General features: G+C 43.4%; 1 protein-coding gene across 10 annotated transcripts in view; it reads left to right on the top strand.

Moving 5' to 3' along the window:
- The window catches only part of LOC109903488 (thyroid hormone receptor beta), a 113,513-nt gene that overhangs the window by 67,935 nt on the left and 21,150 nt on the right, over positions 1-24,428 (top strand). For 7 of the 10 annotated variants that reach the window (XM_031788748.1, XM_020500236.2, XM_031788751.1 and 4 more), the window contains exons 2-4: positions 17,360-17,416; positions 17,599-17,671; positions 17,979-18,032. In XM_031788748.1, the coding sequence (XP_031644608.1) occupies positions 17,665-17,671; positions 17,979-18,032 (61 nt within the window). In that variant the 5' untranslated portion in view covers positions 17,360-17,416; positions 17,599-17,664. The remainder of the gene's footprint in view (positions 1-17,359; positions 17,417-17,598; positions 17,672-17,978; positions 18,033-24,428) is intronic. The other 3 variants (XM_020500238.2, XM_031788750.1, XM_020500240.2) reach the window with 1 other exon arrangement.

The raw sequence follows: 24,428 nt of genomic DNA, 5'->3' as shown, positions 1-24,428 counted from the left end.
GGGGTCAGGCAGTTCTCCTCAGTCTCTGAAAGATGAGGCCTTCCCAGTCAACTTCCTTATTCCGACCTGGGCTGCTCTCTAAATGGCACCCTATTACCTGTAGTGAACAACTTCTGACTAGGGCCCTTAGGGCTATTATGGACGCATGCCTAGTTTAGGGCCAATACGGATACAGGCCTAGTTTAGGGCCAATACGGATGCATGCCTAGTTTAGGGCCAATACGGATGCAGGCCTAGTTTAGGGCCAATACGGATACAGGCCTAGTTTAGGGCCAATACGGATACAGGCCTAGTTTAGGGCCAATACGGATGCATGCCTAGTTTAGGGCCAATACGGATGCAGGCCTAGTTTAGGGCCAATGCGGATGCAGGCCTAGTTTAGGGCCAATGCGGATGCAGGCCTAGTTTAGGGCCAATACGGATACAGGCCTAGTTTAGGGCCAATACGGATACAGGCCTAGTTTAGGGCCAATACGGATACAGGCCTAGTTTAGGGCCAATACGGATACAGGCCTAGTTTAGGGCCAATACGGATGCAGGCCTAGTTTAGGGCCAATACGGATGCAGGCCTAGTTTAGGGCCAATACGGATGCAGGCCTAGTTTAGGGCCAATACGGATGCAGGCCTAGTTTAGGGCCAATACGGATGCAGGCCTAGTTTAGGGCCAATACGGATGCAGGCCTAGTTTAGGGCCAATACGGATACAGGCCTAGTTTAGGGCGTCTAGAAAGGGCGTCTCTAAATTCAAATATTTTCAGCATTATTTAGGTCGGATGTGGAGGATTTAGTCATATTATTAAACATGAATGAGCTCAAGAATGACAACTTTATTACAGTTGAATTAACTTAGTATCCATCTTTAGGGAAATGTGTGGATGTGATCGACAGTCTGGTGGAATTCTGTTAACCACAACTGGAACATTCAAGTTGTACTCTTTCAGAACACACAGCAGGGTTTGTCTCTATACTGCATGAGGCGATTGTGGTGCTTTGGTCCAACACACACACACACACACACACACACACACACACACACACACACACACACACATATATATATAGACGATGTGTTTTTCCCCTAGTGGTTCAGCTCCATCTTAATGTAATGTAAAGTGCAGTCCAGAGGATTATTTTATCAGCCAAATAGTTTTTTATTGAAAACACCATCTGGTGGCCTTTATTGTGCGTGTGCCTTTATTATGGTTCCTCCGCAGTTGGATGATGATCAGGGCCATATTCTTCTCCTTGTGTGATGTTTTGTGTGATAAAGCTTGAAGTTATCAAAGGGCCATGTTAGATAAGGGGCACAAGAGACTGTTATGAAGGCTCTGAGAATACAGCCACGTATTGAATTAATTACATTCATTTAATGTCATGATGCATGATGACATTTTGCACTAATAACTAAATAATTACCCCGAAGGCAGATACCACACAATTTATACAACTGGAGGCTTCGCTACGCGTGTGTCATTTATTTTCTCTGGTGCTTAGAACTCTAATAAGTCTTGACTAACTATGTATGTGTATTTACTGCAGCTAACATCCACCTAGTGCACCATTTAATCTGATTCAGCTTGTTTCCACCTCAGTCCCAAACCCGTTTCATATTGGCTGAAGCTTTTACTGCGTGGGTAAAGGGATGGGTAGGAGTCTTGGGTAGTACATCAAAATGTACACAGTATTCAGTTGTACACATTTCTTTGTTTTCCCAAGATTACCGTTCGTGGGCAGTTATTCAGCACTTATTTCATATTGTTCTGGCTAATAGTATCCGGCGAAATGACTCAAATGTACCGCATTGTAAATGGACATGGTCTGTTGGCCGAGCTTCTCTTTCTCTCTCGCCACTGTGCTTTGGTTGCTGAGATACGGCAATGTTTATTTTTTAGATGGATATATTGGTAACCTACCCAGAACATTTCAAAACCTTCAGTCAATCTCAAAGGTATTTTATCCTTTTGCACACATTTCTAAATGAATAAATAAATACAATAAATGTAATATTATGACTTTTTGATCTGCACTGTTTTTAACATTTCCGTTACACCATAACACTTTTAAGCCTGAAACTCACTTGCTTGTGATTTCTGACACCTAGCTCTCTATCTCAACATCCATCCTTTACACCTAGCTCTCTATCTCATCATCCATCCTTTACACCTAGCTCTCTATCTCATCATCCATCCTTTACACCTAGCTCTCTATCTCATCATCCATCCTTTACACCTAGCTCTCTATCTCATCATCCATCCTTTACACCTAGCTCTCTATCTCATCATCCATCCTTTACACCTAGCTCTCTATCTCATCATCCATCCTTTACACCTAGCTCTCTATCTCAACATCCATCCTTTACACCTAGCTCTCTATCTCAACATCCATCCTTTACACCTAGCTCTCTATCTCAACATCCATCCTTTACACCTAGCTCTCTATCTCAACATCCATCCTTTACACCTAGCTCTCTATCTCATCATCCATCATTTACACCTAGCTCTCTATCTCATCATCCATCCTTTACACCTAGCTCTCTATCTCAACATCCATCCTTTACACCTAGCTCTCTATCTCATCATCCATCCTTTACACCTAGCTCTCTATCTCATCATCTATTCTAGTGCTACTGTATTTCTGTATTGGGCAAGAGTTCACCCGAGATAGAAGTAGCTAGGTTCACTTCCCATAAATGCATGGGTCAACTACTGTGTGTGTGTGTGTGTGTGTGTGTGTGTAATGTGTGCGTTCATGGATGCAATGGTACTTCTCTCATGTTGCCCATATAGGTGTTTGAAGGGTATCCAAAGATGTGCTGTTTTGATGATGTAAGTGAGTGGCATGTGATCCAGCCAGCCGAGCAGGAAGTTGGCCCTGGAGGAAAAGAACTGTGGTTGTGTCTTAATAGACTAATGTAACATCCTGTCCTAGTCACATCGTCTCCTTTCCTTCAGCTGCACTGATGTGAAAGAGCTGGAATAATGACAGAAAATACTGGGTAGACAAGACCATAATGATTTCACTTGTCCTATGTTTTCAGACCAGTGTAGATGGAGGAAGGTGATGAATCCACAGTAGACTAATGAGACACATTAACTCGACCTACATGTATATATTACCTCAATTACCTATACTAACCGGTGCCCCTGCACATTGACTCTGTACCAGTACCCCCTGTATATAGCCTGCACATTGACTCTGTACCAGTACCCCCTGTATATAGCCTGCACATTGACTCTGTACCAGTACCCCCTGTATATAGCCTGCACATTGATTCTGTACCAGTACCCCCTGTATATAGCCTGCACATTGACTCTGTACCAGTACCCCCTGTATATAGCCTGCACATTGACTCTGTACCAGTGCCCCCTGTATATAGCCTGCACATTGACTCTGTACCGGTACCCCCTGTATATAGCCTGCACATTGACTCTGTACCAGTACCCCCTGTATATAGCCTGCACATTGACTCTGTACCAGTAGCCCCTGTATATAGCCTGCACATTGACTCTGTACCAGTAGCCCCTGTATATAGCCTGCACATTGACTCTGTACCGGTACCCCCTGTATATAGCCTGCACATTGACTCTGTACCAGTAGCCCCTGTATATAGCCTGCACATTGACTCTGTACCAGTAGCCCCTGTATATAGCCTGCACATTGACTCTGTACCAGTAGCCCCTGTATATAGCCTGCACATTGACTCTGTACCAGTAGCCCCTGTATATAGCCTGCACATTGACTCTGTACCAGTAGCCCCTGTATATAGCCTGCACATTGACTCTGTACCAGTAGCCCCTGTATATAGCCTGCACATTGACTCTGTACCAGTAGCCCCTGTATATAGCCTGCACATTGACTCTGTACCAGTGCCCCCTGTATATAGCCTGCACATTGACTCTGTACCAGTAGCCCCTGTATATAGCCTGCACATTGACTCTGTACCAGTAGCCCCTGTATATAGCCTGCACATTGACTCTGTACCAGTACCCCCTGTATATAGCCTGCACATTGACTCTGTACCGGTACCCCCTGTATATAGCCTGCACATTGACTCTGTACCAGTAGCCCCTGTATATAGCCTGCACATTGACTCTGTACCAGTACCTCCTGTATATAGCCTGCACATTGACTCTGTACCGGTACCCCCTGTATATAGCCTGCACATTGACTCTGTACCAGTAGCCCCTGTATATAGCCTGCACATTGACTCTGTACCAGTACCCCCTGTATATAGCCTGCACATTGACTCTGTACCAGTACCTCCTGTATATAGCCTGCACATTGACTCTGTACCAGTACCCCCTGTATATAGCCTGCACATTGACTCTGTACCAGTAGCCCCTGTATATAGCCTGCACATTGACTCTGTACCAGTACCCCCCTGTATATAGCCTGCACATTGACTCTGTACCAGTACCTCCTGTATATAGCCTGCACATTGACTCTGTACCAGTACCTCCTGTATATAGCCTGCACATTGACTCTGTACCAGTAGCCCCTGTATATAGCCTGCACATTGACTCTGTACCAGTACCTCCTGTATATAGCCTGCACATTGACTCTGTACCGGTACCCCCTGTATATAGCCTGCACATTGACTCTGTACCAGTAGCCCCTGTATATAGCCTGCACATTGACTCTGTACCAGTACCTCCTGTATTTAGCCTGCACATTGACTCTGTACCAGTACCTCCTGTATATAGCCTGCACATTGACTCTGTACCGGTACCCCCTGTATATAGCCTGCACATTGACTCTGTACCAGTACCCCCTGTATATAGCCTGCACATTGACTCTGTACCAGTAGCCCCTGTATATAGCCTGCACATTGACTCTGTACCAGTACCCCCTGTATATAGCCTGCACATTGACTCTGTACCGGTACCCCCTGTATATAGCCTGCACATTGACTCTGTACCAGTACCCCCTGTATATAGCCTGCACATTGACTCTGTACCAGTAGCCCCTGTATATAGCCTGCACATTGACTCTGTACCAGTACCTCCTGTATATAGCCTGCACATTGACTCTGTACCAGTACCTCCTGTATATAGCCTGCACATTGACTCTGTACCGGTACCCCCTGTATATAGCCTGCACATTGACTCTGTACCAGTACCCCCTGTATATAGCCTGCACATTGACTCTGTACCAGTAGCCCCTGTATATAGCCTGCACATTGACTCTGTACCAGTACCCCCTGTATATAGCCTGCACATTGACTCTGTACCGGTACCCCCTGTATATAGCCTGCACATTGACTCTGTACCGGTACCCCCTGTATATAGCCTGCACATTGACTCTGTACCAGTACCCCCTGTATATAGCCTGCACATTGACTCTGTACCAGTAGCCCCTGTATATAGCCTGCACATTGACTCTGTACCAGTACCCCCTGTATATAGCCTGCACATTGACTCTGTACCAGTACCCCCTGTATATAGCCTGCACATTGACTCTGTACCAGTACCCCCTGTATATAGCCTGCACATTGACTCTGTACCAGTAGCCCCTGTATATAGCCTGCACATTGACTCTGTACCGGTACCCCCTGTATATAGCCTGCACATTGACTCTGTACCAGTACCCCCTGTATATAGCCTGCACATTGACTCTGTACCAGTACCCCCTGTATATAGCCTGCACATTGACTCTGTACCAGTAGCCCCTGTATATAGCCTGCACATTGACTCTGTACCAGTAGCCCCTGTATATAGCCTGCACATTGACTCTCTACCAGTACCCCCTGTATATAGCCTGCACATTGACTCTGTACCAGTAGCCCCTGTATATAGCCTGCACATTGACTCTCTACCAGTACCCCCTGTATATAGCCTGCACATTGACTCTGTACCAGTACCTCCTGTATATAGCCTGCACATTGACTCTGTACCAGTACCCCCTGTATATAGCCTGCACATTGACTCTGTACCAGTAGCCCCTGTATATAGCCTGCACATTGACTCTCTACCAGTACCTCCTGTATATAGCCTGCACATTGACTCTGTACCAGTACCCCCTGTATATAGCCTGCACATTGACTCTCTACCAGTACCTCCTGTATATAGCCTGCACATTGACTCTGTACCAGTACCCCCTGTATATAGCCTGCACATTGACTCTCTACCAGTACCCCCTGTATATAGCCTGCACATTGACTCTGTACCAGTAGCCCCTGTATATAGCCTGCACATTGACTCTGTACCAGTAGCCCCTGTATATAGCCTGCACATTGACTCTGTACCAGTACCCCCTGTATATAGCCTGCACATTGACTCTGTACCAGTACCCCCTGTATATAGCCTGCACATTGACTCTGTACCAGTACCCCCTGTATAAAGCCTCGCTATTGTTATTTTACTGCTGCTGTTTAATTATTTGTTACTTTTTCCCCCTATTTTTTTACTTATTTTTCTTAACTTCTTAAAGCATTGTTGGTTAAGGGCTTGTAAGTAAGCATTTCACTGTAAGGTCTACTACACCTATGGTATTCGGTGCATGTGACAAATACAATTTGATTTGATTTGTATTCGTAAGCTGCAGACTCCTTCCCTGTCAGTGGCTGGGAGGATCGTGTTCTTTTGCATAAGGCAGCCATTCAAGGTGTTCGGGCATGTGAACACTGACTAAACTGCTTGACTTAACCCTGGATTGTAAACAGTCATGGTCAAAACATATTGATACAGTAGTAGCTAAGATGGGGAGAAGTCTGTCCATAATAGAGAGCTGCTCTACCTTCTTAACCACTATCAACAAGACAGGTCCTAAAGGCACCTAGTTTTATCGCACCTGGACTACTGTTCAGTCGTGTGGTCAGGTGCCACAAAGAGGGACCTCTGAAAATTACAATTGGCTCAGAACAGGGCAGCACGGCTGGCCCTTAAATGTACACAGTGAGCTAACATTAATGATATGCATGTCAATCTCTCATGGCTCAAAGTGGAGGAGAGAGTGACTTCATCACTACTTGTTTTTGTAAGAGGTGTTGACATGCTGAATGCACCGAGCTGTCTGTTTAAACTACTAGCACACAGCTCAGTTACCCATGCCTACCCTACAAAACATGCCACCAAATGTCTCTTTTTATTTATTTATTTCACCTTTATTTAACCAGGTAGAATAGTTGAGAACAAGTTCTCATTTGCAACTGCGACCTGGCCAAGATAAAGCAGAGCAGTGTGACATAGACAACAACACAGAGTTACACATGGAGTAAACAATAAACAAGCCAATAACACAATAAACAAGTCAATGACACAGTAGAAAAAATAAAGTCTATATACAGTGTGTGCAAAAGGCATGAGGAGGTAGGCAATAAATAGGCCATAGGCCAAATTAACACTGGAGTGATAAATGAGCCGATGATGATGTGCAAGTAGAGACACTGGTGTGCAAAAGAGCAGAAAAGTAAATAAAATAAAAACAGTATGGGGATGAGGTAGGTAGATTGGGTGGGCTATTTACAGATGGACTATGTACAGCTGCAGCAATCGGTTAGCTGCTCAGATAGTTGATGTTTAAAGTTGGTGAGGGAGATAAAAGTCTCCAACTTCTGCGATTTTTGCAATTTGTTCCAGTCACTGGTAGCAGAGAACTGGAAGGAAAGGCGGCCAAATTAGGTGTTGGCTTTGGGGATGATCAGTGAGATATACCTGCTGGAACGTGTGCTACGGGTGGGTGTTGTTATCGTGACCAGTGAACTGAGATAAGGCGGAGCTTTACCTAGCATAGACTTATAGATGACCTGGGGCCAGTGGGTCTGGCGACGAATATGTAGCGAGGGCCAGCCGACTAGAGCACACAGGTCGCAGTGGTGGGTGGTATAAGGTGATTTAGTAACAAAACGGATGGCACTGTGATAGACTGCATCCAGTTTGCTGAGTAGAGTATTGGAAGCTATTTTGTAGACGACATCGCCGAAGTCGAGGATCGGTAGGATAGTCGGTTTTACTAGGGTAAGTGAAGTGAAGTGGAGGCTTTGTTGCGAAATAGAAAGCCGATTCTAGATTTGATTTTGGATTGGAGATGTTTAATGAGTCTGGAAGGAGAGTTTACAGTCTAGCCAGACATCCAGTCGACCGATTATAATTTTTCAACGCCGATACCTATTATTGGGGGACCAAAAAGGCCGATACCGATTAATCTGCCGATTTTAAATGTATTTTATTTTCTTTGGAATAACGACAATTACAACAATACTGACTGAACACTTATTTTAACTTAATATAATACATCAATAAAATCAATTTAGCCTCAAGTAAATAATGAAACATGTTCAATTTGGTTTAAATAATGCAAAAATAAAGTGTTGGAGAAGAAAGTAAAAGTGCAATATGTGCTATGTAAGAAAGCTAACGTTTGAGTTCCTTGCTCAGAACATGAGAACATATGAAAGCTGATGGTTCCTTTTAACATGAGTCTTCAATATTCCCAGGTAAGAAGTTTTAGGTTGTAAAAACGCACGAAAGTGCTGTTTGAATGAATGTTTACGCGTCTGCTTCTGCCTGCCACCGCTCATTCAGATACTTAGATACTTGTATGCTTGTATGCTCAGTCAGATTATATGCAACGCAGGACACGCTAGATAATATCTAGTAATATCATCAACCATGTGTAGTTAACTAGTGATTATGATTGATTGTTTTTATAAGATAAGTTTAATGCTAGTTAGCAACTTTGCTTGGCTTAGTGCATCCGCGTAACAGGCAGTCTCCTTGTGGAGTGCAACGAGAGAGAGGCAGGTCGTTATTGCGTTGGACTAGTTAACTGTAAGATTGCAAGATTGGATCCCCCGTTTTTGAACGGGGCATGCTTATCTCAGATGGTGAGGAAATTACTTTTAAAGATTGACCAGGCATCCTCGACTGATGGGATGAGGTCAATATCATTCCAGGATACCCTGGCCAGGTCGATTAGAAAGGCCTTCTCGCAGAAGTGTTTTAGGGAGCGTTTGACAGTGATGAGGGGTGGTCGTTTGACCGCAGACCTATAGCGGATACAGGCAATGAGGCAGTGATCGCTGAGATCCTGATTGAAAACAGCAGAGGTATATTTGGAGGGTAAGTTGGTCAGGCTGTGTGTTGAGTTATTTTGAGGGGACAGCTAATTTACACTGTTATACAAGCTGTACACTCACTACTTTACAGTGTAGCAAAGTGTCATTTCTTCAGTGTTGTCACATGAAAAGATATACTCAAATATTTACAAAAATGTGAGGGGTGTACTCACTTTTGTGATATACTGTATGTTGAAGAGGGTGGGGCTTAAGCTGCATTCCTGTCTCACCACACGGCCCGGTGGGAAGAAATGTGTTTTTGCCTATTTTAACAGCACACTTGTTGTTTGTGTACATGGATTTTATGATGTTGTATGTTTTTCGCTCAACACCACGTTCTATCAATTTGTATAACAGACCCTCATGCCAAATTGAGTCAAAGCTTTTTTCTCTTTCTCTCTCTCTCTCTCGCTCTCAAACTCTCTCTTTCTCTCTCTGTATAAGGTTTATATAAGATTTGTAATCTCTGTCTGTTCTCTGGTCCTCTCTCTGGGGTGGTCAGTGCTTTCGATGGTGAGCTGGACAACATCACAGTGTGTAGAACCCCTCTATCACATGCAATCTTATTCATTAAAATCTAAAAGGCAGAACTGATTCTAGGTCAGCCTTCCAACTCAGATTCTTTATGAGCACACACCAGATCTTAGGGTTAACTCTTCTTGACATTATAATGGTGTCATTCTTGCTCATGGAAAACCTTGTAGCTGGTTAGATGGTACTGTACTTTTCATTGATACTTCTACTTTGCTTATATCCTTCCCAGACTAATGTGATGAGAATATGTTAGTTTTGATAACAGCATGAACATACTATTGGACAACTTTAGGTGGATACTGTGTTATGTATGCAGTGACTATTGCTAAACTGTATTTTGTATTCCACCACGTTAGGTGGCCCACTCATCCCAGCCACCGGGTGTGTCACAAATGGCACCATATACCCAATATAAACTCAGCAAAAAAAGAAACGTCCCTTTTTCAGGACATTGTAAAGGGTTTAAACACTGTTTCCCATGCTTGTTCAATGAACCATAAACGATTAATGAACATGCACCTGTGGAACGGTCATAAAGACACTAACAGCTTACAGACGGTAGGCAATTAAGGTCACAGTTATGAAAACTTAGGACACAAAAGAGGCCTTTCTACTAACTCTGAAAAACACCAAAAGAAAGATGCCAATGGTCCGTGCTCATCTGCGTGAACGTGCTGCACGGAGGCATGAAGACTGCAGATGTGGCCAGGGCAATAAATTGCAATGTCCGTACTGTGAGACGCCTAAGACAGCGCTACAGGGAGACAGGACGGACAGCTTATCATCCTCACATTGGCAGACCACGTGTAACAACACCTGCACAGGATCGGTACATCCAAACATTGCACCTGTGGGACAGGTACAGGATGGCAACAGCAACTGCCCGAGTTACACCAGGAACGCACAATCCCTCCATCAGTGCTCAGACTGTTCTCAATAGGCTGAGAGAGGCTGGACTGAGGGTTTGTAGACCTGTTGTAAGGCAGGTCCTCACCAGACATAACCGGCAACAGCGTCGCCTATGGGCACAAACCCACCGTCGCTGGACCAGACAGGACTGGCAAAAAGTGCTCTTCACTGACGAGTTTTGTCTCACAAGGGGTGATGGTCGGATTCACGTTTATCGTCGAAGGAATGAGCGTTACACCGAGGCCTGTACTCTGGAGTGGGATCGATTTAGAGGTGGAGGGTCCGTCATGGTCTGGGGGGGTGCGTCACAGCATCATCGGACTGAGCTTGTTATCATTGCAGGCAATCTCAACGCTGTGTGTTACAAGTAAGACATCCTCCTCCCTCATGTTGTACCCTTCCTGCAGGCTCATCCTGACATGATCCTCCAGCATGACAATGCCACCGCGCACAGAATGAGCAGTATGGCTGATGTCAGTGTTCTGCCATGCCCAGCGAAGAGCCCGGATCTCAATCCCAATGAGCACGTCTGGGACCTGTTGAATCGGAGGGTGAGAGCTAGGGCCATTCCCCCCCAGAAATGTCTGGGAACTTGGTGGAAGAGTGGGTTAACATCTCACAGCAAGAACTGGCAAATCTGGTGCAGTCCATGAGGAGGAGATGCACTGCAGTACTTAATGCAGCTGGTGGCCACACCAGATACTGAGTGTTACTTTTGATTTTGAATCTTGTTATGTTCATACAAATATTTACATGTTAAGTTTGCTGAAAATAAACGCAGTTGACAGTGAGAAGATATTCCTTTTTTGCCGAGTGTACTATATACACAGCTAGTGCGCCCAAAATAAAATAAATTGTGTGTTGTTTGGGACACCTGAAACTGAAAATGCAATATTGCTGGTTTATCTTGGAGCTACAGCATGAGCTGCGTCAGTTGTCTCAATCAGAGGAACCTTTTGTCTTTGAAGGAAAGGCCCATTGAAAAGGTCTATTCCTAAATAGATATCACCATGATGTGTTCTCTTGTACCTGTATGAAAACATGAATTGACTGATACATGAAAGGCACGTATCAAGTCTTTTAACCATCACACATGATTAAAGTACTTGACTCCATTGTTTTAACAATCAGCTTCTTTCAAACCTAACAAATAGGCAGTTCATTTGAGAGACATTGAAATAGAGTGAGCAAGAGAGGTACACAACCACATGGCTTTGACAGATAGGTGAAAGGGGAGGAGGACAGTGGGGGAATGGGGGGAGAGACCATGCTCTCTTTCTCTCTCGCTCTATAGCTCTCTCCAGCTGACTCAGGCCTGTGGGGTGTGTGTGTGTTCAGAGCCATTAGTATCACTGTGGTAATTCAGGACTCTATGTGCCCAAATTATAATTAGACATTCACCAAAGCGCTCAACCAAGTGATTTCCTTAAAAAAAGGCCATCTGTGGACCAAGTGGGTGTGGGTGTATTCAGACAACACTCTGTCTCTCTCTCACACACACACTTTGAGCATTATCACACAAAACATTACACAAGGAGAGGAAGGTCTTGTTGTTGTGATTGTTCATTTACCAAGCTTGAATCGAGGAGTGTAATTGAAAATGGCCCCCATCATCATCATCATCATGGCGGAACTATAATAAAGGCACACACACACATAGTCCACCCACTGCTCCCTATATCTATCTAACCCAGACTGATCTTTCATTTATTACTGCTGTGTCAGCCACTCTCACTCACTCACTCACTCACACACACACACACACACACACACACACACACACACACACACACACACACACACACACACACACACACACACATAGTTCACCCACTGCTCCCTATATCTATCTAACCCAGACTGATCTTTCATTTATCACTGCTGTGTCAGCCACTCTCACTCACTCTCTCACTCACTCTCTCACACACACACACACACACAGTACACCCACTGCTTCCTATATCTATCTAACCCAGACTGATCTTTCATTTATCACTGCTGGGTCAGCAACACTCACTCACTCACACACACACACACATAGTCCACCCACTGCTCCCTATATCTATCTAACCCAGACTGATCTTTCATTTATCACTGCTGTGTCAGCCACTCTCACTCACTCACACACACACACACACACAGTCCACCCACTGCTCCCTATATCTATCTAACCCAGACCGATCTTTCATTTATCACTGCTGTGTCAGCCACTCTCACTCACTCACTCACTCACTCACACACACACACACACATAGTCCACCCACTGCTCCCTATATCTATCTAACCCAGACTGATCTTTCCTTTATCACTGCTGTGTCAGCCACTCTCACTCACTCACTCACTCACTCACTCACTCACACACTCACACACTTACACACACACAAACACACATCACAACAGACAACTTTCTGTGAACCCCACTACAGCCAACAGGCACTCCCCAGATACCTTTTGATAAGGCTACAATTATTGTCCTGATGCCAAGTTGCATGTAGATAGATTATCATTTTATCCTTAAAATGATGTAAATAACTAAGTATAAGTGGATGTATGCACACCCCATGCCCTGTACCCATTATGCACTTCACCTCCAGCCAGCTGTTCATCAAAGGAGGGGGCTATGGGAGGAGGGTTTGAGTTGTGTACAGCAAACGTGCACACTAAGATGGCACCTCTACAATTGTCTCTTCACACTCTTCAATTACCAAATTTTCCTCCAATGTAGCACTAATGCAATTCCACAAAATACACATGTACAGCAGCAGATTGGCAAAAATCTAATAGCACATTATGCAAACAGGTTGTCTCATGGAAGCCTTTAGCCTAGATTCAAAGCATACACATACTGTAATTGACACTGCCGGACTGCACACGAGACCTGACTGCAGTTTAGAGTTGTCATCAGGACTGAAAATTAAATCCCTGTCCGATGCAAGCCCGATGAGCTGAAGCCCGAGCCCAGGCCTGGCCCGACATCACAGAAATGAAATGAGGCCGAACCTGAAATAAAACTGATTTCTAGAAAACAGCAGGCTATATTGATTTAAACTGGTGTTGAGAACAGAGCGGCGGAGTTGGGTGGCAGCGGACTGAGGAGACGAGGAAACAGCTATTGGGCTTAGAAGAAGCGCAGAGAAAGGAAAATTCACCTTCGCTATGATCAACTGAATGATGAAAATATTGGAATATTGTAATTGAAGGCATGTTTAAAATTCTTGCTTATACTAAAACTCCCAAAGTCATATACAACTGTTTTAAAGCAATAGTTGTGTGTGGTCACCTACATGATCATTTCAGCACCATTTTGATTGGGAAAGAGCCATGGCACTGCTTTAAGACAACGTGGGGGACTTTAACGTGGGAGACTCATACAGATAAATCAATCAATGTCAGATCTTTGTTTTCACTGAATCTCCGTTTCGATATTTGGTAACAATTAGGCTGTGGAAATGTTAGCTTAATTGAGGTGAGGGCTAATGATGAGTCCCGTGTGGGTCAGTTGGTAGAGCATAACGCTTGCAATGCCAGGGTTGTGGGTTTGATTCCCACGGGGGACCTGATAATCAATCAAAGTGATTTTGTTTCACTGAATCTCTGTCTGTATATTTGGTTAATGGATCTCTGGTTGGACAGGTGGAATTGGAAGCTCATTTATTTGTTTGCTCATCTATCACTAATCAGAAACATTTAGCATGAAATAATGTAGCCTAAATCAAGTGTATTATCTATCTATTGACTCACGTAGTAGTAGCTTTATATAGTGCCTAGGCTATTTTCCTATCATCCCAATTCCACTGAAACCCCAAATCCTGACTCCTGTCTCGCATGAAAATGTATAACTTTATTCTGTAATCCATAGGTTGCATTATCAAAGCACGTCTCGCTTATTCATGTGAAAATACAAGGGGCACAACTTTCACTGGGGATGGGGGGACATTCTGAAATTGCATTTTTGTCCTCCCCAGTTTTATGATAGAAAACGAGGCAGCGGTGTGCTTTAGGACCATGCGGACGCCTCCGAGTGGTCGGGTGGGCTGTTTGGAGTGTTTTTCCGACTGGATAAAATGAAAAATAATAATTATGTCCCCCACTTCTAAAACCAAAGTTGCGCTCCTGTAAAATACCCTTCTCCTCTGCGCTGTCTTGTATTACTGCCCATATGTGAACTTCGGTTGAGAATGTGTAATCAACAAAAGGTATGAGAGTAGATATGGATATTTTTTTTGACAGAGTTGGTCCCCTTTAAGATACCTTGATATCTCCCGAGTGGCGCAGCGGTCTAAGGCACTGCATTAGAGTGCTAGAGGCGTCACTACAGATCCGGGTTCGATCCCGGGCTGTGTCACACCCGGCGGCGACCGGGACACCCATGAGGTGGCGCACAATTGGCCCAGCGTCGTTAAAGTAGGGTTTGGCCGGCTGGGATGTCCTTGTCCCATCGTGACTCCTTGTGACTTCGGGCGCAAGTTATACAGTGTTTCCTCTGACACAATGGTGAGCAGTGTGTCAAAAACCTCCCTCTGCAACTGGATCCTGGGCTGCCCTCGGGTGGTAAGGGTAGGCAACAACACATCTGCCACATTGATCCTCAACACTGGGGCCCCTCAGGGGTGTGTACTTAGTCCCCTCCTGTACTCCCTGTTCACCCATGACTGCATGGCCAAGCACGACTCCAACACCATCAAGTTAAGTTAAGTTTGCTGACGACACAACAGTGGTAGGCCTGATCACCGACAACGATGAGACAGCCTATAGGGAGATTAGAGAACTGGCAGTGTGGTGCCAGGACAACAACCTCTCCCTCAATGTGAGCAAGACTAAGGAGCTGATCCCATTAACATCGACGGGGCTGTAGTGGAGCGGGTTGAGATTTTCAAGTTCCTTGGTGTCCACATCACCAACGACCTATCATGGTCCAAACACACCAAGACAGTCGTGAAGAGGGCACGACAAAACCTTTTCCCCCTCAGGAGACTGAAAAGATTTGGCATGGGTCCCCAGATCCTCAAAAAGTTCTACAGCTGCACCAACGAGAGCATCTTGACCGGTTGCATCACCGCCTGGTATGGAAACTGCTCGGCATCTGACCGTCAGGCTCTACAGAGGGTAGTGCGTACGGCACAGTACATCACCGGGGCCAAGCCTCCTGCCATCCGGGACCTATATAATAGGCGGTCAGCCCATAAAATTTCAGAGACTCCAGTCACCTGAGTCATAGCGGTACCGGAGCGTCAAGTCTAGGACCAAAAGGCTCCTTAACAGCTTCTACCCCCAAGCCAAAAGACTGCTGAACAATGAATCAAATGGCCACCGGACTATTTACATTGACCCCCCCCTCTCCATTCTTTTTGTACACTGCTGCTACTTGTTGTTTATTATCTATGCATAGTCACTGTACCCCGACCGACATGTACAAATTGCCTCAACTAACCTGTACTCCCACACACTGACTCGGTACCCTCTGTATATAGCCTCGTTATGTTATTGTGTTTTTTCATTATTTTTTAATGTATGGGCGCTTCTGATTTTGGTAGTATTTCTCGGGACTCTCGGCATAAATATAAATTATTATATTGAAACTTTGTAGATTTTCTGGAAAATATGAATCCCTAATACACACCCACACACACATTGACATGGACACACCAGCCAGATTGCTCAAGATCCGCTGCGAAATTTGACGTCCATCCAGGTAAGCAGGACATTAGTAGATGACTTCAAAACAGGCCACTAGGGGCAATGGTGACAGCTATTAATCAAATCAAATCAAATCAAATCAAATTTATTTATATAGCCCTTCGTACATCAGCTGATATCTCAAAGTGCTGTACAGAAACCCAGCCTAAAACCCCAAACAGCAAGCAATGCAGGTGGAGAAGCAGGTGGAGAAGCACACACACTATTACCGTACAGTAGGTTTGGGGTTTGCTAGGGCATTGTGGACGGGGCTGTCGGAAGCCGTAAACTGTGAGCTCCGGCTCCGAGGGTCGCTGGTTCAATCCCAGTGCTAAGCACTCGTTTTTTATTTTGGGAGGTTTCAACCTATCCAAACATGAACCTTTAACTTAACCATTCGGAAGGAATGCTTAAACGTAACCATGGAGATGTTTTTGTTTAAACATGTTATATAGTTGACCTGAACCACTTTCTGTGGTACGCAAGAATGTGCGTGTATCTGTGTGCGTGTGTTAATGTTGTCATTGCTGCTCTCTGATTCCACTTACTGACTCTGTGCTTCTCTAACACTCCTCCAACACACACACACACACATACAGCACAGCACATTTACATCTAGCCTACTTCCATACTATACTATACAACAGCCATGATCGTTATGTGCTGGAGACAAGTCTTCTATCATGCATCGTTATGTACATAGTATGGGACCATAGGCTGCATCCTCATGTATGTCACAATCTCTTTTTCTCTGTTGTGTGTTGTTCTCCCTGTTAAGGCTTTAGAGCTGTGCTTGTGCTTGTGTGTGTATATATGAGTGTGTGTGTGTGGTTGAAGTTCCATCTATGTCCACTCTGTGTCACTGTGGGAAGCATGTCTATGGCACACTTGGCATAGGAGACCTGTTCCTCGGGGGGCCAAGACTGTGACCTATAACAACAACAGAGCTGAATCTGACCTGAAAGGCATACTACTAACAAACTCTACTGCAAAGTTCTCTCGGTTTGAAAGAGCAACTGAGCAAACAGACTTTCCCTCCGAAATTGTTTTTGTCAGCAGACAGTTTGCTTTGCATCACTTCAGTATTGGTTGAGATGTTGGGATCATCATTCATAGCCTATATACGATACATACAAATGAAGCCTTCTTAAGCAAATCGAACAAAACCCTTCGTATGTCTTTCAGGCTCCAATGGTGTAAGCCGACGCATCACCGTGGGGGATTCTGACAGTCCGCACACAGGTGAGAATAAGTGCCATCAGAGACACTCATCTATACACGGCTCTGGGTACCTTCTGTATAGTTAACAATGTCATACTGATCTCCTAGAAACTGACTGGGAATACAGAGAGCTAGAGAGTTACGTTTAAGTGCTATGTTTTCTGTGAGTTGTCCATGTAATCTCCAGCTCTATCTCCCTCCAGCCCAGGCCAGTATCAGAAGGCAGGGGAGGGTATGAGAATGGTGTCTATGCCCTGAAGCCCAGCAGCATGTCAGGTAACACTTTTAAAATACATCGAAGTATTCATCTACTCTGTAGGAATGTCTTTTTGGGGGGGTGCATGTCACAGCACAGAATGCCTCACTGGTCTGGGTCAAAATCTGTGTCTGTGTGTGTGTGGGGGGGGGGGGGGGGGTTGTTTACTGCATTAAATTGAAAAGAATGTCCTCATCAGCAGGGCTTTTGACCCAGGCGAGTGTGGCATGCTGTGCTGTGCTGTCTTGTGCTGTCTTGTGCTGTGCTGTGACGCTCACAAAAAGAGACTGTTTCTGTTTCTAAATGCTTTCTGCTTCTCGTTTCTAGAGCAAGGAGACAAATGCACCACCCCCCGCTGGAAACATGAGGCCATGCAAAATGGTACAGTTCTATACCTCCCTCTCAACTATTCTAGCTGTCTATGTATCTACATCAGTGTTGGCTGCTGAGGGGGGGACAGGCTTGTGGTAATGGCTGGAACGGATAAATGGAATGGCATCAAACACATGTGTTTGATACCATTCCACTCCTTCTGCTCCAGCCATTACCACAAGCCTGTCCTCCCCAATTAAGGTGCCACCAACCTCCTGTGATCTACATAGTACAGTTACAGTCCTCCCTGTCATTCTATCTCTCTACATAGTTCTGTTCCTCCTCCTCATACTTCTCTATTCTATACTGTCTGTCTGGGTTGTGGGGTTATAGTAAAATAGTCTTGTGGGGTGATAGTAAAGTCTTACATTGGGGGTAGTTGAACAACAGTGAAGAAACACTGCACTAAAGGGTGCTCTCAGAATATATTTTGTCATTAGGAGAATGACATGTACTATTGAAAGGTTTCTGACCCTATTGAACTCGATTTGATCTAATATATGTGTATGTCATACGGTTGAGGTAGAAGGAACAGTCAGAACAGTCCGTGACATTCTAAACCACTGTATAGCAGCTCACATATGAATTAGAGATCCAATCATTAAATCATTTCCCCATTTCAGATGCACCTTGATCTTCCCTTTCATTCTCGGAAAGCTGTGTGTATGTGTGTGTGTATGTGTGTGTGTCCGCTGGCCTTACTGACAGAGATCTGAACTAAATAGTAATGTCTGCGTGGGAGAGAGATAGCGTCATGCCAGCTGGGTACTCTCGGTGTCTGTGTTTTATTCATGTGGAAATGTCCAGGCTGAATATGGAAACAGACAGGGTTTGGTTGGGTCCTCTCTGTCACTGTTTAAAGAGGAGAAGCTCTTCTGCACACTGCGCTTGCAAAGTGTCAAATATATATTTTCTGTGCCAACGTTTCAGCCTCACAGCCTTAGGCAGAGCCATGAATGTTAGATGTTTGTTACTGTTACCTGGCAGAGGATCTGTGTGCAGTGATGAGGTCAAAGGCATTCACGTGTCACTCCTTTTGCCATGGGTAACATAGAGGGCTGCTTCTGTATTGTTGCCGGGTAAAGTAGTATAATTGTGTGGTTTTCTCTTCTACAAAAATAATTTTACCCTAAGGCTGATAGTGTGCTATTTGATGAACCCATTCATTCTATTTCATGAACCCATTCAACCCACCCCCACCCCCTCCACACACTCACACACACACTCCCCTCTTTTAGTGCTCCATTTTTAGGTTCCGTTTTGAATAATTCAGTTCTCTGTCTCTCATCCAGATGGATGCGGAACACAACATGCTGTCTGTCTGTCTGTCTGTCTGTCCGTCCGTCTGTCCTGTAGCTCTCACTGAAACCTTTTGAATGTCTGTCCATCTCTCTTTCTCTCCCCCTCTGTCTCGCTCGTTCTCAGAGAGAGAGAGAGAGAGAGAGAGAGAGAGAGAGAGAGAGAATTGAATAGAATAAGTAGGTGTTCTAAAACTTTTGGCCGGTTGTATAGTTATATTATATTGCAGTATCAACCCTTCGAGGTTGTTCAAGGGCTTGTCATTTGGACTTTTTTCCTAATAGCTTTGTCTTACATGGCAGATAATTGTGTCAAGGCATCAGTTAGTTACTGTATCTCAAATGGCATTGAAGGACCAGAGCCCAATGGAGAACTGGTCAAAACTAGTGCATTTGGTGTCATTAGGGGCACGTCACTGCATCAGTGAGTCATTGCGTCATACAGTACGTCTTGATAGGTAAGAACAGGAGAAGGGGAATGGATGAAGAGACTGGATTCACATTTATTTATCCCCAAAATTAAAGTGTTTCTGGTCATCATGACTCATTCTGCCGTTGTTTTGTTGTCCATTTGGTGTACAGATGTCAGATTAGCATGAGCACATACTAACACAAATTAACAGAGCCTAAGGGACAGTTCACCCAAATTAGAAAATAACATATTTGTTTCCTTACCCCTTATCTATGGATGAGAAAAGACATCATTCCATGGTTTGGTTTTGGTTACCTGGCCACTGTCACCAAACGCTAACCGTAGCGCTTTTGTCCAAATATCTATTCAAGACAATGTACCAGATAATAGCATATTTTACATTTCTTAGTGACATTATTGAGCTACACAATCAGTTTCCAACATGTTAGGTGATTTGGACCTGAATAGCAGTATTGACTACTAGCATCTGCTTGTCATTAACTATGACACCATTGCCTGAGATTCACCAAACACCATAATTCCTTTTCTGAGTAGGCTTCCCCTGTGAGCAGGTCGATAATGTCTAGACATTTCCCACTGAAAAGGTATCTAGTAGTAGTAGATCTAGTAGTAGGTATAACTCTGAACATGATCCGGCAGCACTGTGCACTGTTGTGGCACAAATTACTTGATGGATTACCAACAATGGAACTTCTAATTATCACACTAGCTACCAATATTAACGGAAGTGTAAAGAATATATGTTTAATTTAGTACCAGAAAATATAGGTGCCATTAGCAGAAAGCCCCAGGAAAATACCATTTTCTTGTTATTGTTAACACACTTGACACCTTGTGAGCTAATATAGTGATAAACCTAATAGACTTTAGTCACACTCACTTTGGGGTGAACATTGCAGTGTTCATTGAGAATCATTGAGGCTCTCCCAACGGTTTGCCTCGGCTCACCCCGGCCTTGTGAGGGGAAGGTTGCCCGGGGCCTGGTGTTAGCCTAGTGTCCTCCTCAGGTAACACGGTGTTGAACGGGGACATCTGGCTCAGGATAACACGTCACACCAGGCCCTATCCTTGCAAGACTGAAGCCTGCCATCTGAAAATTGTTGTTGACCAGCTTTGAACCCTCTGAGACCTCAAGTGATCGATCAGGGAGGGAATATATTAGCGAAAAGCCTGCTTCGCTATCCAGTATCGACAGGTGCTGAGGAACGGCTCTCCCTGGTACTGTTATACCCATATCCATACATCTGCTGACCTTTCTGTGAGACCTCAGAAATACAACAGAAATGGCATAATTAATGGTTATCCTTGATTGTATTAACGCATGGGAACAACGGTCACCTCACCTCTGTGGATCAGTTAACGGTTCAACCCTAGCATTATCACTGGCAATGCCTGGGTCTGGAGGAACAATCACACTTGCTCCAAAAAAGATCCCAATCTTTGGGTGAGTTTTGAGTAGATATTAGTGTTTATGTTTAGAGGGAGATATTCTTTTTTCAAAAAAAAATATATATATATATTTTTTATTCAGGAGAGATTTTAATTTAGTGAAAGAGTGATTTTATGCTGTTTATGAACAAATAGTATATCTACGGTGTGTGCATGGCATCTAAGATTGAAATTATGCCTTTGCAATACTATATTTAATTGTTGAATGACTGTTGCTGTCTTGGTGTTTGGGGTTTTAGTGGTAAGCAGCTCGAGCTCTTTGAAGGGTCTGTAGAGTCGATGGAGTCGTCAGAAGAGTGGATGCAAAAAACTCTGCTCTCTGAAATGTTTACTACTCAGTAACAGTTACTTGGTACCATTGAGATGTTAATTTCACGGTGGTGCAACCCAGTAGACCAAATAAACGAATTCATTAACCTGTTATTTGATCAGTCAATTAAATAATTTAATCTTGATGGATCTGTTTGAATTCATCACTATTGAAACATTATGTTGAACAAATTCATTGAGTCAACATAGCGGAGCAATTTTTTTAAAAGCGTTCTGTATCAACATAATAACGTTGCATTAACGTTGTTAGTTGGTTGAATTTGTAAAAGTAATTAATGTACACAGCTTTGGTCTGATTTCAACCCAGATTTCAACCACAATTCAATAATAGGATTTCAAGGTTTTGATTGAATTCATGTTTGATGGTAACTCAGGCAAACAAAACAGAATATAGATCAGACATCTTTTGTGTTTCTGTAAGAGTTATATCATTAATGATTATGTTGTATACTTATTGGTCCAGAAAGTATGCAATCCTAAAGGAAAGTTGATCAATGTGAAGTGTGTTTATGGTCTGTTTCAATTCAGTGTAAAACTCAAATTCACTGTATGTTTTATGGTCACTTATCTTTTTTGTGTATAATGTATTTAAACTGTGTCTAAATTCCTCTTTCTGTTTCTGTCTCTATATGTTGTCTACTGCTAGCAGCACCATATTACCAAGTAAAATAAATGATGGTTATGTGTAAATGCACTTAGCGAATTAAAGGTGATTCTGATAATAGTAGGGTTGTGTAACGCCCTCAAACGTCAGCTTAAAAACAAGTTCTAGCTCTAAAAGCGATCGATTCCTCAGATGAAGAAATAGTTACAGTAGATACAAATAACATGAACAAAAAAGACAGATGGGCAACAACACCCCAAACTGAGAAAAAAGACCCTTATCTAGAACAGATTGCAGAGTATTGACTGGAGTTATATTGTCTGATAGAGGACTTGGGACAGCAACTGTCAAGCGTCTAAGAAACACGAATGAGATTAAGGGCCACGGAGGACTTCACCTCATGAAAAAGTTAAACTGGTATCAAGGGCCACTTTAGGAGCAGATTTGCCTCAAAGCGCCTTACTTTTAGCAGCTGTTATGTGTTGATTGTGTTGCAGTCTTAGCCACAGTCATCTGAGCCCACTCCGGTGTTGTGTCACTGGTTACGATAGGATGGCTGGTCACGTGGATACATATTTTTAGAAGGGTATTTTTATGGATCCATTGGCTGCATCGGAAATGGCACCCTATTCCCCTAATGTTTCTGGTCAAATGTAGTGCACTAAAAAGGGAATAGGGTGCCATTTGGGACACCTCCACTGTGTTTAAGTGACTATAGTGTGCCTCTGTCTTTGTCTCGCAAACACACGTCTGTTTAGCATCTTCTTTGATTAATTATTTGATTGTTCAGAATCGCCTTATATGCGCTTTTATCTTTTGATTCATTAGTGTAGTAATGAAAATTAACACATTTTTATTTTGTTTGTAAATATGTGTGCATTTATGTAATAATTAATCTAAACTTATTTAAGGTTCAACACAAGGGATAATCAACCAGGGGCTATGCGTTCTCTGGAAAATTGTGAACAATGTAGAAGATGTGTTCCATGACCCGCTAGCAGAGTGGAACTTACCCTCCACAGAGTTGCATTATTTTCCAAAGAACGCATAGAGCCCCGAGTTGATTATCCCTTTTATACAATGTCTATAATTTAACACATTTAGAAATTTAGAAACGGTAGAAATTTGTTCAACATCCACTGAAGTAGCTTGCAAGGTTACTAGATAGGTTCAATAGTTGCCTGGCTAACCAAACCATCAGTCCTTTCTTGCTATTATGAAAATCAACAATGACAATAATATTTCAATTCGACTTCTGCTTTCAAAAGCAGCTCAAACAGAACATGAATGAATGAACTACAGCCATTGAATTCTACCGTGCAAATATACTGTGTGTTATAGAGAATTATGCAACGGGTGGATCTAATCTTGGATGCTGATTAGTTAAAACCACATACTTGGCTGGGCTGTGTCTATTCCATAAATTACCACCGGCTAAATCTATGACGTTGAAACGCCTATATACTCTGTTCCATCTCACTGCGTAATCCACTGTCTCATCAGCCTAGCCAAGCGATTTCTTTTAGACTAGCATTTGGTTTTCAACAGTGGAGATTTGTATATAACTTGCTGTCTGTCTTTCAATATTGAATTTCGATCTCCAGCTGTCCCATAGTAATGAACAGGTTGGGACGAGACAGACAGGCATACAGCTTTTCTCAGCCAGTCGAACTCATGAATCAGCTGGCATAATTTTTATGGATATATATAAAGAAATGTCAATAGAAAACAGGTAAAACTAAACTAAATGCTGCTAGTTTGCAGTCTTGCAGCTTCAGTTTGAAGTGATTGTGTTAACTGTGTTGTTGGCTAGTTACTCTGAACAACAGTGATCTGAAGAGAGAGCACATTTTCTATGCCAGGTGAAATCGCGCCTCATTAGCTCATTGTTATGGATGTATCCAAATAAATGTCACTAGAAAACAGCTTAAACAAACGCAAATGCAGCTACTTTGCTGTTATTCTGGCTGAACTGTTTGATGTGACTGTAAGTTAACCGTAGTTGGCTATCAAGCAAGGGATAAGAACGTTGCCAGCCAGTATGGCAATGGAACATTTAGAACAAACCACTGGGATACAGTCCATAGATACAGAAAAAAAGATTTAACGACAGTCGCGTCTCTGGCAACCGAACTGATAGAACGAACAACTAGCCGGCTTAGGTAGCAACCTTAGATTTGTGTTGGATCTATATCTTGTGGAAGGATGAAATAGTATGGATAAATTAATCAAAATAAAGTTTTTCTGAAAATATGTCAATAATCATTTATTAAATCTTAATAAGTACACTG

Source organism: Oncorhynchus kisutch, linkage group LG14 (genome assembly GCF_002021735.2).
Source record: "Oncorhynchus kisutch isolate 150728-3 linkage group LG14, Okis_V2, whole genome shotgun sequence".
Taxonomy (NCBI): Eukaryota; Metazoa; Chordata; class Actinopteri; order Salmoniformes; family Salmonidae; genus Oncorhynchus; species Oncorhynchus kisutch.
The sequence above is the reverse complement of the archived record's forward strand: the minus strand, read 5'-3'. Positions and strand labels throughout refer to the sequence as shown.